Source organism: Geotrypetes seraphini, chromosome 12 (genome assembly GCF_902459505.1).
Source record: "Geotrypetes seraphini chromosome 12, aGeoSer1.1, whole genome shotgun sequence".
In the NCBI taxonomy this organism is placed as follows: Eukaryota; Metazoa; Chordata; class Amphibia; order Gymnophiona; family Dermophiidae; genus Geotrypetes; species Geotrypetes seraphini.
In genome coordinates this window covers 74,498,615-74,514,609 of record NC_047095.1, presented here as the reverse complement: position 1 = coordinate 74,514,609, position 15,995 = coordinate 74,498,615, and the positions used below count along the sequence as shown (strand labels likewise).

The 15,995-nt window shown below is 46.4% G+C and overlaps 1 protein-coding gene across 4 annotated transcripts in view; it reads left to right on the top strand.

Annotated features, from left to right (window-relative positions):
* ST3GAL3 (ST3 beta-galactoside alpha-2,3-sialyltransferase 3) overlaps positions 1 to 15,995 on the top strand; it is a 314,095-nt gene that overhangs the window by 167,095 nt on the left and 131,005 nt on the right. For all 4 annotated transcript variants that reach the window (XM_033916726.1, XM_033916725.1, XM_033916727.1 and 1 more), the window contains one exon: positions 11,164 to 11,350. In XM_033916726.1, coding sequence (XP_033772617.1) covers positions 11,164 to 11,350 — 187 coding nt within the window. The remainder of the gene's footprint in view (positions 1 to 11,163; positions 11,351 to 15,995) is intronic.

Below are 15,995 nucleotides of genomic sequence, written 5' to 3'. Positions count from 1 at the left end.
TGGGATTTGAATCTGGCTTCCATGGTTTACAGTTCCACAAACAGATTTCAGAAGGCTCATAATACATGATGATGTTAGGGAGCGTGGTTTCCCTTTCTGATGCCACTTTCAGGAGTGAGAGAGGGGGACTGTAACCACTAAGGAGGGTCAGTGGCACCTTTTTATACCCTAGGCATAATTGAAACCCTTATTTTTGGACTTGAGTGTTTCTTCCCATTTGATTATCACTGTTGGATGTTCTAAATTTGGACCCTCTTCAGTCCCACCCTAAACATGTTCCCTTGCTATTTGGACATTTTTGGCAGATGGACTCTTTTTTGTCCATTTTGAGACATCCATCTGTTTCCTTCACATTTTTTAGTCTCTTGCTTCCCCCACCTAGCACGTAACAGTCTTATCATCATGGATATCTAGTGGTTGGAAGTGTTTTCTCTCTGTTTCATTTACCTGTTTTGAATTACTGTATAGAACATCATTTCTTTAAAAAGCATGGCCTATGTAGGCCTGCGTAATAATAATAATAAATAATAATAATAACTTTATTCTTGTATACCGCATTACCATGGAAGTTCTATGCGGTTAACAAATGAAGAGACTGTACATTTACAGAGAAGTTACAATTTCAATAATGTTACATTTACATTTTAGACGATACATTGTCAGTGATGTTACATTTACATTTTAGACCAGTGTTTTTCAACCTTTTTTGGGCAAAGGCACACTTGTTTCATGAAAAAAATCACGAGGCACACCACCATTAGAAAATGTTAAAAAATTTAACTCTGTGCCTATATTGACTATATATAAAGTAATTCTCTTGAATAGGAATCAAATAAACACAAAGAAAGTATTTTATAATTACTTTATTATGAAATATTAAGTAAACAGAATAGTGAAAAATTATAAAATACTTTATTCAGTGCGAAACCTGGGCCTGTTTGGCTGAACACAAAGCTGATATTCTGGCTGGAATCGAAGAAAGACACACATGTAGCTCTTCGTCAACAGCTCTCAGTCTCTCTCTGTATTTGGTTTTTATAGCATACAAAAATAGACAAATATACCCTCCATCCTTTTTATTAAACCACAATAGCAGTTTTTAGCGCAGGGAGCTGCACTGAATGCCCAGCGCTGCTCTTGACGCTCTTAGGCTCCCTGCGCTAAAAACCACTATTGCGGTTTAGTAAAAGGTGACCATATTGTAAAATATAGACAGCAGATATAAATTCAGAACTGTGCATAGTAAGTGAAGAGAAGTTTTCATCTCTGGGAATTTACCCAGTTAACTATTAAGTTATTTGGGCAAATTCCTTTGAAAACTGTGGTAATACTGCCTCCACTTTGCTAAATTTAAAATAAAATCATTTTTCCTACCTTGTCTGGTGATTTCTGGTTGCACTTTCTTCTTCTGACTGTGCATCCAATCTTTCTTCCCTTCTATCAGCCTGTATGCTTTCTCTCCTCCACACCTCATTCCCTCCCCCAACTTTTTCTTCCTCTCTCCCTGACCTTTCTTTCTTTTTTTCTGTTTCTCTTCTTTCCTTCTGTTTCCCTGCCTGCCCCCTTTCTTTCTTTCTCCCTGCCGTTCCCCAAGCCACTGCCACTGCCATCGGGGAACAGGCCCCACCAATGGATAACAGGCCCCAAAGCTGACGCCGACGCATGCTCTCCCTGACGTCAATTCTGCAATTGGAGAGGAAGTTCCGCCCAGCCAGGCAGCGATTGGCTGGCCCGAACTTTCTCTCCGACTGCAGAATTGACGTCGGGGAGAAGAAGACTTATCGGCTCGATAGATTAGATCGCCAAGACAAAGTGAGTTTCAATTTGCCTTGGCGAGCTACTGGTGCCCCTGCCTCGGGCCCCCTGTCAGCTCCGGGCCCCTGAATGCAGGACTGGTAGTACTGCCCTGATGGCGGCCCTGCGGCACACCAGGCAACATCTCGCGGCACACTAGTGTGCCGCGGAACAGCGGTTGAAAAACACTGTTTTAGACGATAAATTTACGGTGAAGTTGTTTTGTCAGCTAGGTTGACATATACTGAGTAGTTACATACAGCGGTGTTACATACGGTGGTGAAGGGTCTGGGGGTGAGTCGAGGTCAGAGGAGGAGGCAAGGAAGAGGGTGGATAGATCAGAGGAATTTGTCAAAAAGGTCAGATCGCAGGAGGATAGAGAGAAACTCCAGAGCGACTTGTGTCGGTTAGAAACATGGGCGGAGAAATGGCAGATGAAGTTCAATGTGGAGAAATGCAAGGTAATGCATTTAGGCAATAAGAATAAGGAATACGAGTATACAATGTCAGGTGCAACTCTGGGGAAGAGTGAACAAGAAAAGGACCTGGGTGTACTGATAGATAGGACCCTGAAGCCATCGGCACAATGCACGGCAGCGGCAAAGAAGGCAAATAGAATGTTGGGCATGATAAAGAAAGGAATCTCGAGTAGATCGGAGAAAGTTATAATGCCGCTTTATAGGGCAATGGTCAGACCACACTTGGAATACTGCGTCCAACATTGGTCTCCCTACCTAAAGAAGGATATAAAACTGCTGGAGAGGGTGCAGAGACGAGCAACAAAACTGGTGAAGGGTATGGAGAAACTGGAATACGAGGACAGACTTATAACACTAGGATTGTTCTCCCTTGAGAAAAGGAGACTGCGTGGGGATATGATCGAGACCTTCAAAATACTGAAAGGAATCGACAAAATAGAGCAGAGAAGATTATTTACATTGTCCAATTTGACACGGACTAGAGGACATGTAATGAAGCTAAGGGGGGACAGGTTCAGGACTAATGTCAGGAAGTTCTGCTTCACTCAGAGAGTGGTTGACACCTGGAATGCCCTCCCAGAGGAGATTATTGCGGAATCGACCGTCCTAAGCTTCAAGAGCAAACTAGATGCATATCTCCTTAAGAGAGGCATATAAGGATATGGTGGACTATAAATTACGCCAGATGTACACCTGGCAGGGCCTCCGCGTGTGCGGATCGCCGGACTTGATGGACTGAAGGTCTGATCCGGAGATGGCAATTCTTATGTTCTTATGGTCTTATGATTAACTTCCTGAATGTTTGATAGGGGGGGAATTGGAGATGAGAGTGGAGAGGCATTTGTTCCATTTGCCCGCTTGGAATGCTAGGGATTGGTCAAGGAATTTTTTGTACAGGCAGCCCTTCAGGGAGGGAAAAGAGAACAGGTATGTATTTAGAGTACGAGAGGGGCCAGTACATATACACTTGACACCCTGGAATCACCAACACTCTGATCAACCAGTCTTCCAGGTAACAACGTACTCAGGTCGTCTCATGCTCGAGAAGGCTACCACAATCATCATCACCTTTGAGAATGTCCAGGGCAATACACTTTGGCCTTGCTACAACCTCCATAATTGGAAATGTCAACCTAAAATTGCAACTCTGAGGAACCTCTGCTGGGAAGGCCAAATAAAAAGGTAAAAATAGGCCTCCTTACCTGGAGCCATCAAAAACATGCCCGAGCATAAAAAATCCTAATGGTTAGGGCAATGGCCTGAGAACTAGGGGAACTGGCTTTGATTCCTACTGCAGCTCCTTAAGACCTTGGTAAAATTACTTAACCTTCCATTGCCTAGTGTTGTTTTTTTTGTTTGAAATAATTTTTATTGAGCAGAAAGTAGTGAACATACATAATAAACAACAATGCACAAGCAGGATATGGAGACAAAAGTACCAAGAACAAAATACACATTGTTCAAGCTAGAGAGAGGGAGGCCGAGGCCCCTGCGTACCCCCTCCAGGACCAGTCCCCAACAACCACAAGAGTAGAAAACCGGTGGCAAAGAACAGACAGAAAACGGACTGTTCAGTACCTTCCATTTTTAAGGGGAAAAAAGAAAAGAAAAGAAAACCCCCTCCAAAACAGAACATTCATTCATCCCATTCACACACATACAATCCCATGGAGCCAACCCAACCACCCTCCCCCTTCCTGAGTGATTGGGCACAAGGATATAGCTATCACAATGAACTGACCTCCAACCAGGTCGCCTCCCAGAGAGACCTGTACAGGCGGTGAGAAGAGGACATCCCCCCCCCCCCCCAGTACTACGAAGTTCCAGCAGGCCACTTCTGCAAGGGACCGCTTCCATCCACACCAGAGCAGTATATAGAAAACGCCAATGCTCCGTCCCCAAGCTTTGATCCAGCACCTCCCTCTCAGAGCCCAGCACAAGGAGCAGATAGGACCACTGGAAAGACACTCCCAGTATCTGAACCAGAAAGTCCAGCACCTCATTCCAGTAAGCACTCAGCATCGGACACTCAAATATCATATGCACTAGGGTCCCTTTCATACGCTTACACTTAACACACTCAACCAAGTCCCAGAGGCCCGCCTTTACCCCCCGATCCGTGCTGAAATAGGTACGGTGTAACAGCTTAAACTGTAACTCCTGAAGTTGAGCATTCCGGGCCCCTTTAGCTATATTGGAGAAGCAAACAGCCATGGCCTCAACACTAATGGGCTCCCCCAGCTCTGCAGTCCACTTAGATGCCAAAGTTTGTAACTGAGAGTCTGCCCGCTCCTCCCTAGCCAACCCACACCAAGTGGACAGAGAATTCAAAGAAGCAGAGAGGGATAGAAAAAGTTGGTCTACTTTTAAGAAGCTAGCTCCCAAAGGGTTCTGCATGCAGTGCGTTTCAAAGAAATGGCATAATTGTAGATGGGCAAAAAAAGGCATAGCATGTAAAGACCAGTGGCGACGGAAATCATCATACAAAGGGAATATCGGGGCCTCGGTGGAAGAAGGGAGACAGATATGACCCAAACAGAGACCAGAGCCAAAGCGCACTTCCATGCCTCGAGCCCCCCCAACCCCTGGAGGGAATTCAGGGTTACCATAGATATATTGGAGGGCCCAGTTATCCTGCCCTCCCCCCCAATCCGCCGCCTCCACCAGAGCAGGGCACGCCGCAGCGGGTCTAGCCACACCGAATTACAACCCACCTGAGGTCTCCTCCACCGGGGAATATCCAGGCATGCCAGGGCACGGTGGGGAGCCACCCACGAGTCAAAGAGACCCATGGGGGCAAACCGCGAACTGGAGGTGGAGAGCTCGTGCACCCAGCACATTACAGCGGTCACATTATACAACCTGAGATCCGGTAACGCCAGGCCTCCCGGGCCCGGTTCTGAGTGAGCCTCCAGTAACTTATGCGCGCCCGTTGTTGGCGCCAAATAAAGGAACCAATAAAAGACTTATAAGCCCGCTCATCCGCCCCTTTCATCCAGAGCCGGGATCATCTGCAAGGGGTACAGTATCTTAGGCAATAAGACCATTTTGACCAAAGCTATCCTCCCAGAAAGAGACAGAGGGAGGTCCCCCCCAACGGAGACTGGTGTTACAAAGCTGGCCAAGCTTATGCACAACATTACGCTGAGAGACACAGGTCCAATCTGCGCTAAGAAAGATCCCGAGATATTTAAGCTCTCCCATGGCCCATCGAAAGGGGAAGGCAGGTAGGAGACTAGAGGCACACGATGAAGATACCGACATCGCTTCAGATTTACCAAAATTAATACAGAGTCCCGAGAAGGACCCATAGTAGGAAATAAATTGAGTGATAAGAGGGAGAGATACCCGGGCGTTGCCAACAAACAGCAACATATCTTCTGCAAACATGGTAATCTTGCACTCCTCCCGCCCCACACAAATTCCCGTAATATCGGGGGAGGCCCAGATCTTAGGTGCCAGAGGTTCCAGCAAGAGAATGAACAACAGGGGAGAGAGGGGGCAACCCTGCCGTGTCCCCCTATGCAAAGGAAAGGATACCATGCGACATCTGTTAATGAGCAACTGGGCAGTCGGGGCAGTGTACAAGCGAACATCCCAGTCGTGAAACAAGCCGGTAATACCGAAATGCCCTAGAACCCAAAAAAGATTTTGTTAAAAGCCTTCTCGGCATCTAGACTAGCCAGCAAGTCACCCCCTGCTCGGCCCCGTCCCTCACACAGTGCCACCAGAGCTTTGAGGATGTTAGCGGAAGAGAACTGGCTAGGGACAAAGCCCACCTGATTGGAATGGATAAGAGCGGGAATCACCTGTGCCAATCGGCGCGCTAGGATAGCAGTAAGAAGCTTCATGTCCTGATTGAGTAACGAAATAAGCCTGTAAGAGCCTACAAGCGCGGGGTCCTTACCTGGCTTGGGGAGCACCACTACATGGTCATGGTTTTGTTCCGGAAGAAGCCGGTCAGCAGACTGCATGACTGCGTACATAGTGCACAAAGCAGGCCCAAAATGAGGTCGCAAAATCTTGTAAAGCTCGGGTCCCATACCGTCAGGCCCCGCGGCCTTAGCAAGTTTCAAGTTACCGATGGCCGTGGAAATCTCCTAACAGGTAATAGGCGCATTTAACAAATCCCAATGGGCCTCGGTAAGCTGAGGAAGAGCCAAGTCCCGAAAAAAGAGATCCTGGACCACAATGTCATACGTGCCCAGACTATACAGTTCACTATAAAAATGCACAAACTGGGTCTGAATAGCTGCATCCTCAGTGTGCAGAGTAGTAGGGTTTTCTCGAATGTGGGATACCCGCGTGGCTCTCCGAAAGGGTCTAACCAGGTTAACCAAAAGCTTCCCTGCCCGGTTCCTCCATTTATAAAGTTTAAACTTATAGACATCAGTATGAGTTAGAGCCCTCTCAGTGAGAATATTATCATTCTGTTTGCGCAAACGGAGATATGACTGACGGGCCTCGTCGGAGAGATGTAAGAGATAAGATTTATTTTCTCGCAATTGTTTTGTGAGTGATATGAGTTCAGCATCCCGTTGTTTGCGCTTGCGAATTGTTTAGGCTATGATACAACCCCGGAGGTAAGCCTTCGCAGCCTCTCAAAACACCATATCAGAGACATCCCCCTCTCATTGGTTTGCTTATAGGTGGTCCATGCCTCAGTGAGATATATGTGGAAAGCTTCATCTAAATACAAGGATGAGTTAAAAGCTAAATGTGGTCAGTGTTAGGCCCCCTTACTTCAAGGTCAGGGAGACAGCAGCGTGATCACTGAAAGGAACATCCAGGATGTGGGTGCACACAACCCGACCAATGGAACAGGAAGGGACCAAAATATAATCCAGGCATGAATGGCTATGATGCACTCCAGAATTGAAGGTGAAATCCACCTCACCAGGGTGGTAGACCCTCCACACATCCTGGAGGTCCAGTTCTCCCAGCAAAAAGTTCACCCCCGACGTTCGTTATCTTTCTGCACTGCCCGAGAAGGCTTGCAATCTATGGAAGGGTCACTAGTGACTTTAAAGTCACCTCCCACAATAAGCTCATAGTTCGGCAATGCTACCAGGTGAGCTACTATGGTAGAGAAGAAGGAGTGAGAATAGACATTAGGGGTGTATAGGTTGCACAAAACCACCTGTTTGTCAGATAATGAGCCTGCCCAAATAACATATCGACCCTGGGGATCCCGGATAACTTTATGCGTGACCGCAGTGACTCCCTTATGAATGAGGATTGCTACCCCCCATTGCTTAGAGTTTTAGGAGGATGTGACCACTTCACCCACCAGTCTCGCGCCAGCTTTTGATGTTCACTCATGGTAAGGTGGGTCTCCTGCAAAAAGGCCACCGAGACCCATTCTTTCTTCAAGAAGGACAAGACCGTAGTCCACTTTACAGGTGAGTTAATACAGCCACATTCAAAATAACACAGGTAACATCAGCCATAACCATGGGAGGCACTGGCAGGTAATATCAAAAGACTCCAAGTCAATGTACAATCCCCAAGGGTCTCCCAACTGAACCCCTGAGGGCACACACAAGAGCACCAATCACTTCAAGGAACAGATCCCCCCATCCCCTCCACAGCCATATGCCCCATACATTTACCGCACACGCATACCAACACCCAATAATTCCACACAATAGCCAACACTCACACAGCCCCCATCCGCCAAAGCCCCTCCCCCCAAATCCCCCCGCCACCCCCACATTAAGAACAAACATAAGAAGCCCCCCCAACCCCTTCGCAAAGAACAAAGAACACACACACCCTCAACACCCAACATCCCCAATGCAATCAAAAGGAACAAAAACCAGAGGGGCACTTTGCAAGTAAGCAAGCCAAAAGAATGTTAAAGTCATCAAAGATCCAAATGAATGGCCACGGCCCAGGTCTTGCAGCCATGAAGGTACCACAACGATCTCCAGCAAGGCAGACACCCGGCACAGAGGACCCCATAGGCTAAAGGCAAAGCAGCAGCAGACAGTCCAAGGGCCAAGATAAAGAGATCCCTCTCCATGGAGAGAGATATCATGCAGGGGGTGAACAGGGATAGCCAGTCTCTAAGTCCAAACAGGCTGACAGCAGACAATGCCGAGAGAGCAGGCAATCCTGAGATCCCCAGAGGCAGAGAGACAAAATCCCGGGGACTCCGTCCACCAAGGCACTGCGGAAAGTCAGCAGCTGGTCAATTCAGAGGCCCTCAGTGGCAGCAGCCCAGAATCAGGGCGCCGGAGCCAGAGGGGCCAGGGCTCGAACATAAGCCTGAAGAACCTCCATGTCAGCACACACCTTCGGTCCCCCGGCTTCAAGAATCCTCACCCAGGCGGGGTATTGGACCACAAACCAGAGACCCCGATTGCGGAGCTCTGAACAGTAGGGCACCAGGGCGCGCCGCCGGGCAGCCACCTCCGCAGAGTAGTCATTAAACAGTAGCACCTTGTGCTCCAACTGGCCCTTTCTACAATACAATGACATCAGTTGGGCCTTGTCAGCGAAATTGAGAAACCTGGCAATAACAGGCTGTGGATGACCATCTCCCTCCCTGCTGGGGCCCAGGCGATGAACCCGCTCCACCAGAACCTGCGAGCTCGCAGGGGAGAAGCCCACCGCTCCAGGGAGCCACAGCTCTACTAGCTCCCTCAGCTCAGCCTCTCGGATACTCTCCGCCAGGACCACCAGGCGGATATTGTTGCGGCAGCCGCGGTTCTCCTGATCTTCAAGCCGCTTGTGCAGGGTCACGCACTGAGTCTCTAAAGTGCGGATCTGTGTCTCCATGGCCGACGAGCGATTAAAAGGCAATAAAGTGGAAATTTAGACACGAGAAGGTCGGAGCCGGAGCAAGGAGCCGCCGCTTAGCTCTGCATCATCACGTAACCCCCCCCCCATTGTCTAGTTATAAGAACATAAGAATAGCCTTACTGGGTCAGACCAATGGTCTATCAAGCCTAGTAGCCCATGCTCACGGTGGCCAATCCAGGTCACTAGTACTTGGCCAAAACCCAAGGTGTAGCAATATTCCATGCTACCAATACAAGGCAAGCAGTGGCTTCCCCCATGTCTTTCTCAATAACAGACTATGGACTTTTCCTCCAGGAACTTGTCCAAACCTTTCTTAAAACCAGCTACGCTATCTGCTCTTACTACATCCTCTGGCAATGCATTCCAGAGCTTAACTATTCTCTGAGTGTAAAAATAAAAAAAATAAATGCTGCCTAGTAGGTGGGTGTACCTGCTTCCACTGCGCAGCCAGCAATAATCTGCTAGCTGTAAACACATGAAAAGCCAAGGTCTGACAAGAGTGCGGCAACACCCCATGGGGCATATGCAACAAAGTACTGCCCATAGATTTGCGAATGGGCTTATGAAAAATTTCTGATAGGATATCAAACACCATAGACAAATAGGGGACCACGTTCAGACAATCCCACCAGATATGCACAAACGTACCCCTGTGCCCACATTGCTTCCAACACAAGTCAGAGGTCAGACATGGGGGAAGCCATTGCTTGCCCTGGATTGGTAGCATGGAATGTTACTACTCTTAGGGTATTGGCCACTATGAGAACAGGCTGCTAGGCTTGATGGACCATTGGTCTGACCCACTAAGGCTATTCCTGTCTATATGCTGAGAAGAGAGAGAAGGAGATATAACATACATTTAAGTATTTGAAAGTTATTAATATACAAACAAACTTCTTCCAGAGATGTGGAAGCGGTAGAACTAGAGGGCATAAGTGGAGGTTGCAGGCATTAGACTTAGGGATAATGTCAAAAATCCTTTTTCAGAGAGAGAGAGAGTAGTGGGCACCTAGAACACTTTTCTAGTAGAGGTGGTGGAATTAAGAAAGGTGTGGGATAAGCAAAAGAGTTTTCTAAAAAAACCATAAAACCTAATCATGGGTGTTACGATATTATGTTGGGAAGTAAGGCTAGTACTGGGCAGACTTCTATGGTCTGTATCCCGCAAGTGGCAAAAGCCAGTGCGAGATGGATTTCTGTGGTCTGTGTCCCATAAATGGCGAAAGACAGATGACGATCAAGTGGACATATTGTATATCACTTTATTATCATATTCTACGAGTGAGAGTGCTGTGCAGCTTAATGTGGAAATTAGCAAGTTAAATACAGTTAGCAATACTTTGGGTTATAAAATATTGCCCCAATCATGCATCATATTTAACTACCTATATGTGGCTGGCATAATGGCAAAATGCCAACTGTTGTTTAAGCATGAACGACTGTGACCTGCATGGAATGGTGAGTTTGTTGGGCAAACTGGATGGACCATATGGGTCTTACCTGCTATGTTATCAGATTAACTTGGTCAAATAAGTATTAAGTAGTCTTCTTTTTTGTTGTATTTGATGTCTTTGTTACCTGATAAGCATGGAATGGGAAGGAGAGAGCCATTGCTAGAGACGCCAAGGGAAAATCGGCACTTAATAATATTTCTGGTTTTTTGCACATTTCTGTTTAGGGCGTTCAATTTCCATCTGGAGTCACTCTCTCTCTGTTTGGAAATCATTTCTCCCACTGTATTCGTGGTTTCGATTATTCACGGTTTTTAGATTGCTGGCTCCTCCCCCCAAATTACATCAGCTTGCATAGAGAAATTGCTGATTCCCAGCACTTTCTTCACCGTGTTTTGCCTCTCCTTCAGGAACAGACCAGGTCTCCCACCATGTTATTCACGGTTTCACTATATTCACGATGGTTTTTAATAGAAACAGCGAATAACATATGAAAAAGTTATTTGCGGTTTTTCTGTATTTGCGGTTCTGTTAATCTCCTATCACAGCGAATACGGAGGGAAAAGTGTAGTGTTGCATTGTCCCTTCTACTCATTAAGGTCTTAATAATGTTTCCTCTGATTAAATGCCAGGTTGAACTCTGCCCCTGTTAAAGGGTTTGAGAAGGATGTGGGTAGTAAGACTACACTGAGAATCACATATCCTGAAGGGGCCATCCAGAAATTGGAGCAGTATGAGAAGAAATCCCTGTTTGTCCTGGCTGGATTCAAGTGGCAGGATTTCAAGTGGCTAAAATACATTGTTTACAAAGAGAAAGTGGTAAGTTAAATACTCATTTGATAAGGTAATAGGGTGTTTCCTGTTTCATCCTTCATGAATACACAGAGAAGTAAATATATAAGCTGTGAGACCTTCTATTGGAGCAACTTAATATATTTGTGATAGGCCTTTCAGATCTATGTTCCCTTTATCGGGTCAAAGCAAAATGGGATGCATTAATCTCCATTAAATCATAATAGGGGTGTGGTAGTGGTGGTTTTCAAAGATGTGAAGCATGGAGAGGTGATAATGTTTGCAAATTCAGGGAGAAGAAGCAAGTGCCATGTGAGCATTGCCATTTTAGGAAAGAAGTAACATTCCAACGAAACTTAATTAGTCAGTTATGTAAAGGGCATTGTAGTTAGGCTCATTTGCAGAGATGAGAGAAGGGCTGGATGGAGAAGAGGAAGAATTAAGAGAGACTTCTATAGAGGGAAAAATGCAGTCTGTCTTCCTTGAGAAGTGAGGAACAACCCAGTTACAGGCTAATTCTTTCTTATGTGTTCCCCTGGTGATAACCTTGAAAGTAAGCCCTTTTGCCATGGGTCTCAAGTGCCCATGACAAAGGATTAGATCTGCACTCGTCTCTGCCGTCTTCTGTGTTGGTCCAATTCTGGTACCTCTCTAACTGCCTCTCCTTCTCATACAGTTCATAGAGCAGATCAGCTGCTCCATAGATTTCTGCTGTGCACTGGGAGAGATGCTAATGAGAGGATAAAGCTGGTAGAGAAGTGCCTGGTCTGCCATGTCACCAATTCATCTCTAATCTAATCTACAATTTGTGAATCGTTCTATGCCTGGATAGGTTCAAGGTGACGTACAATTCAAGTGTTAGGCAAGAGGATAGAAGAATTAAGGGGCGAGAGAGAGTAATATGGAGAAGAGGGAGAGTTAGATTGACATTAGACAGTACTGATTATATTGGACTAGTTTTTAAGCCCGTTACATTAACGGGTGCTAGAGTAGATGTCTGGGGTTTTTTTCTTTGTCTTTCTCTCTTCTTGGACGCTGTCTGTCTGTCATTCTTTCTGTCTGTGTCTCTCTCTGGCCCCCTGTCTGTCTGTCTGTCTTTCTTTCTATCTCTGTCTCCATGGCCCCTTGCCTGCCTGCCTGTATTTCTCTGTTGCGCCATGCCTGCCTGTCTCTCCGTGGCCCCCTTCCTATGTCCATAGTGTCCCATCTTATGTCCTTAGTGCCCTCAGTGCCTCCATCCTATGTCCTTGGTGCCCCCAGTTCCACCTTCCTATGTCCTTAGTGTCCTATCCTATGTCCTTAGTGCCCTTAGTGTCTTCTTCCTATGTCCTTAGTGCCCCTTCCTATGTCTTTAGTGCCTCCTTCCCATGTCCTTAGTGCCCCCAGTGCCTCCGTCCTGTGTCCATAGTGTCCCCAGTGTCTCCTCCCCATGTCCTTATTAAGAACATAAGCCGTGCCTCTGCTGGGTCAGATCTGAGGTCCATCATGCCCAGCAGTCCGCTCACGCGGCGGCCCATCAGGTCTAGGACCTGTATACTAGCCCTCTATCTATACCCTTCTATCCACTCGTCCTTCAGAAAATTGTCCAATCCCTTCTTGAACTCCAATACCGTACTCTGTCCTATCACTCCCTCTAGAAGTGCGTTCCAGGTGTCCACCACCCGTTGGGTGAAGAAGAACTTCCTAGCATTGGTTCTGAATCTGTCTCCTTTTAATTTTTTGGAATGCCCTCTTGTTCTTGTAGTTGTCGAAAGTTTGAAGAATCTGTCCCTCTCCACTTTCTCTATGCCCTTCGTGATCTTATAAGTCTCTATCATATCCCCTCTAAGTCTCCGCTTCTCCAGCGAAAAAAGCCCCAGTCTCTCTAATCTTTCAGCGTATGAAAGGTTTTCCATACCTTTTATCAAATGCGTCGCTCTCTTTTGAACCCTCTCGAGTATCGCCATATCCTTCTTTAGGTAGGTACGGCGACCAATATTGGACGCAGTACTCCAGATGCGGGCGCACCATCACCCGATACAACAGCAGGATAACTTCTTTCGTTCTGCTTGTAATACCCTTCTTGATTATTCCTAGCATTCTATTTGCTTTCTTAGCAGCCGCTGCGCATTGTGCTGATGGCTTTATTGACATGTCCACTATTATCCCCAAGTCCCTTTCTTGGGAACTCTCACTCAATAACAGCCCTCCCATTGTGTAGCTGTACCTCGGGATTCTGTTTCCTACGTGTAAGACTTTGCATTTCTCTACATTGAACTTCATCTGCCATCTCGTCGCCCACTCCCCTAGTTTGTTTAGGTCCCTTTGTAAATCTTCGCAGTCCTCTTTAGTCCTAGCCCCATTGGAATAGCTTGGTGTCATCTGCAAATTTTATTACTTCGCTCTTCGTCCCCGTTTCTAGATCATTTATAAATACATTGAATAGTAGCGGTCCAAGCACCGACCCCTGCGGAACACCACTCGTGACCTTCCTCCAGTCCAAGTAGTGGCCTTTCACTCCTACCCTCTGCTTTCTGCCCGCCAACCAATTCCTGATCCATCTGTGTACGTCTCCTTCCACCCCATGGTTCTTTAGTTTCCGGAGTAGGCATTCATGGGGTACCTTGTCAAAGGCTTTTTGGAAGTCTAAGTATACAATGTCTATGGGGTCCCCTTTGTCCATCCGTTTGTTAATTCCTTCGAAGAAGTGCAATAAGTTTGTCAGGCACGATCTTCTCTCGCAGAAGCCATGTTGGCTTGTTTTCATAAGTTTATGCCTCTCTAGATGCTCCTCGATGCTATCTTTTATCAGCACTTCCACCATTTTCCCCGGAACCGAGGTCAGACTTACCGGTTTGTAGTTCCCCGGGTCACCTCTCAATCCCTTTTTAAAGATGGGCGTAACATTGGCTATCTTCCAATCCTCCGGGATCACGCCTGTTTTCAGGGATAGATTACAAACCTGCTATAGTGGTTCCGCTATTTCCTCCTTTAGTTCTTTCAATACTCTAGGGTGGATTCCGTCCGGGCCCGGCGATTTGTCAGATTTTAATTTTTCTATCTGCCTGTGTACGTCCTCAAGGCTTACTTCCATGGATGTTAATTTCTCTGCTTGGTCTCCTTTGAAGATTTGTTCAGGTTCCGGAATGTTGGATGTGTCTTCTTTTGTAAATACTGACGAAAAGAACATGTTTAGTCTTTCCGCCACTTCTTTCTCCTCCTTCACCACTCCCTTCCTATCTCCATCATCCAGAAGTCCCACCTCCTCCCTAGCCGGCTGCTTCCCTTTAACATATCTGAAGAATGGTTTGAAATTTCGTGCTTCTCTTTTTGCATTTCTAACCATGAGGTGACATTCTTTTTGATACTTCCTGTGTTCATTCCAGTTCTCATCGGTTTTGCCCTTTTTCCATTTCTTGAATGAATTCTTCTTATCCCCTATCGCTTTCTTCACTTCTTTAGTTAACCACGCCGGTTCTTTTGTTCGGCTCTTTTTGCACCCTTTTCTGAATCTGGGGATATACCGATTTAGCACCTCGCTTACCGTGTCCTTGAATAAAGACCAGGCTTGCTGTACAGTCTGCCATTTCTTTGTGTTGTTCCTGAGTTTCTTCCTTAGCATTACCCTCATTGCTTCATAGTTTCCTTTCTTGAAGTTAAAAGTTGTCGCTGTGGTTCTCTTTCCCTTTGGTATTCCTACTTCAACTTTGAACTTGATCATGTTATGATCGCTGTTTCCCAATGGTCCCACTACTTCCACGTCCCATGCAGGTCCTCTTAGCCCATTAAGGATTAGATCCAGAATGGCATTTCCTCTCGTCGGTTCTCTGACAAGCTGATCCATGAAGCAGTCCTGTATAGCTTCCAGGAATACGGTCTCCCTAGCACATTTTGAGTTTCCAAGACTCCAGTCTATTCCGGGATAGTTGAAGTCTCCCATAATGATCGTGTTACCGTTTTTGCATTCCCGTTTCATCTCAGCTTCCATTTCTTCATCGGTAGTTTCGTTTTGCCCAGGTGGACGATAGTACAGGCCCATCTTTATCTCGGGCCCTTTCCTTCCCGGTATTTTAACCCATAGCGATTCCAATTTGATGGTCGTCGTTGCTGTGTCCACTCTGGTTGAGTGTATACTTTCTTTTATGTATAGAGCTATTCCTCCTCCTTTCTGCCGTGACCTGTCCTTGCGATAGAGTTTGTACCCCGGCAGTGCTGTGTCCCATTTGTTTTCTTCATTCCACCATGTTTTGGAGACCCAAATGTTGTCTAGGTTCTCAGTTTTGGCCATGACTTCTAGTTCCCCCATTTTGTTCCTTAGGCTCTTTGAATTAGTATATATGCAATTTAAGTCCTGGTAATTTTTTGTCTTCGTTTCCTTTGCCTGTGCTTCGATCTTTATTTTCTTCTCCTGTGCTACAATCCTCTTATCCTCCTCCTCTGGTTCAATCAACTCCTGTGTTTTGCCCGTTGTTTCTTCCCAGCATTTTTCCCTCGTAATATCTTCACAGGATACCTTTTCCCGAATCGTCAACACTTGGTCGACTGTCGGCTTTCCCCTTCTTCTTAGTTTAAAGCCTGTTCTATTCCTCTCTTGACGTTCTTTGCCAGAAGTCTAGTTCCTGCCACGCTCAGGTGTAGTCCATCTCTCCTGAAGAGCTTGATCTTGCCCCCAAAACATTGTCCAGTTCCTCAT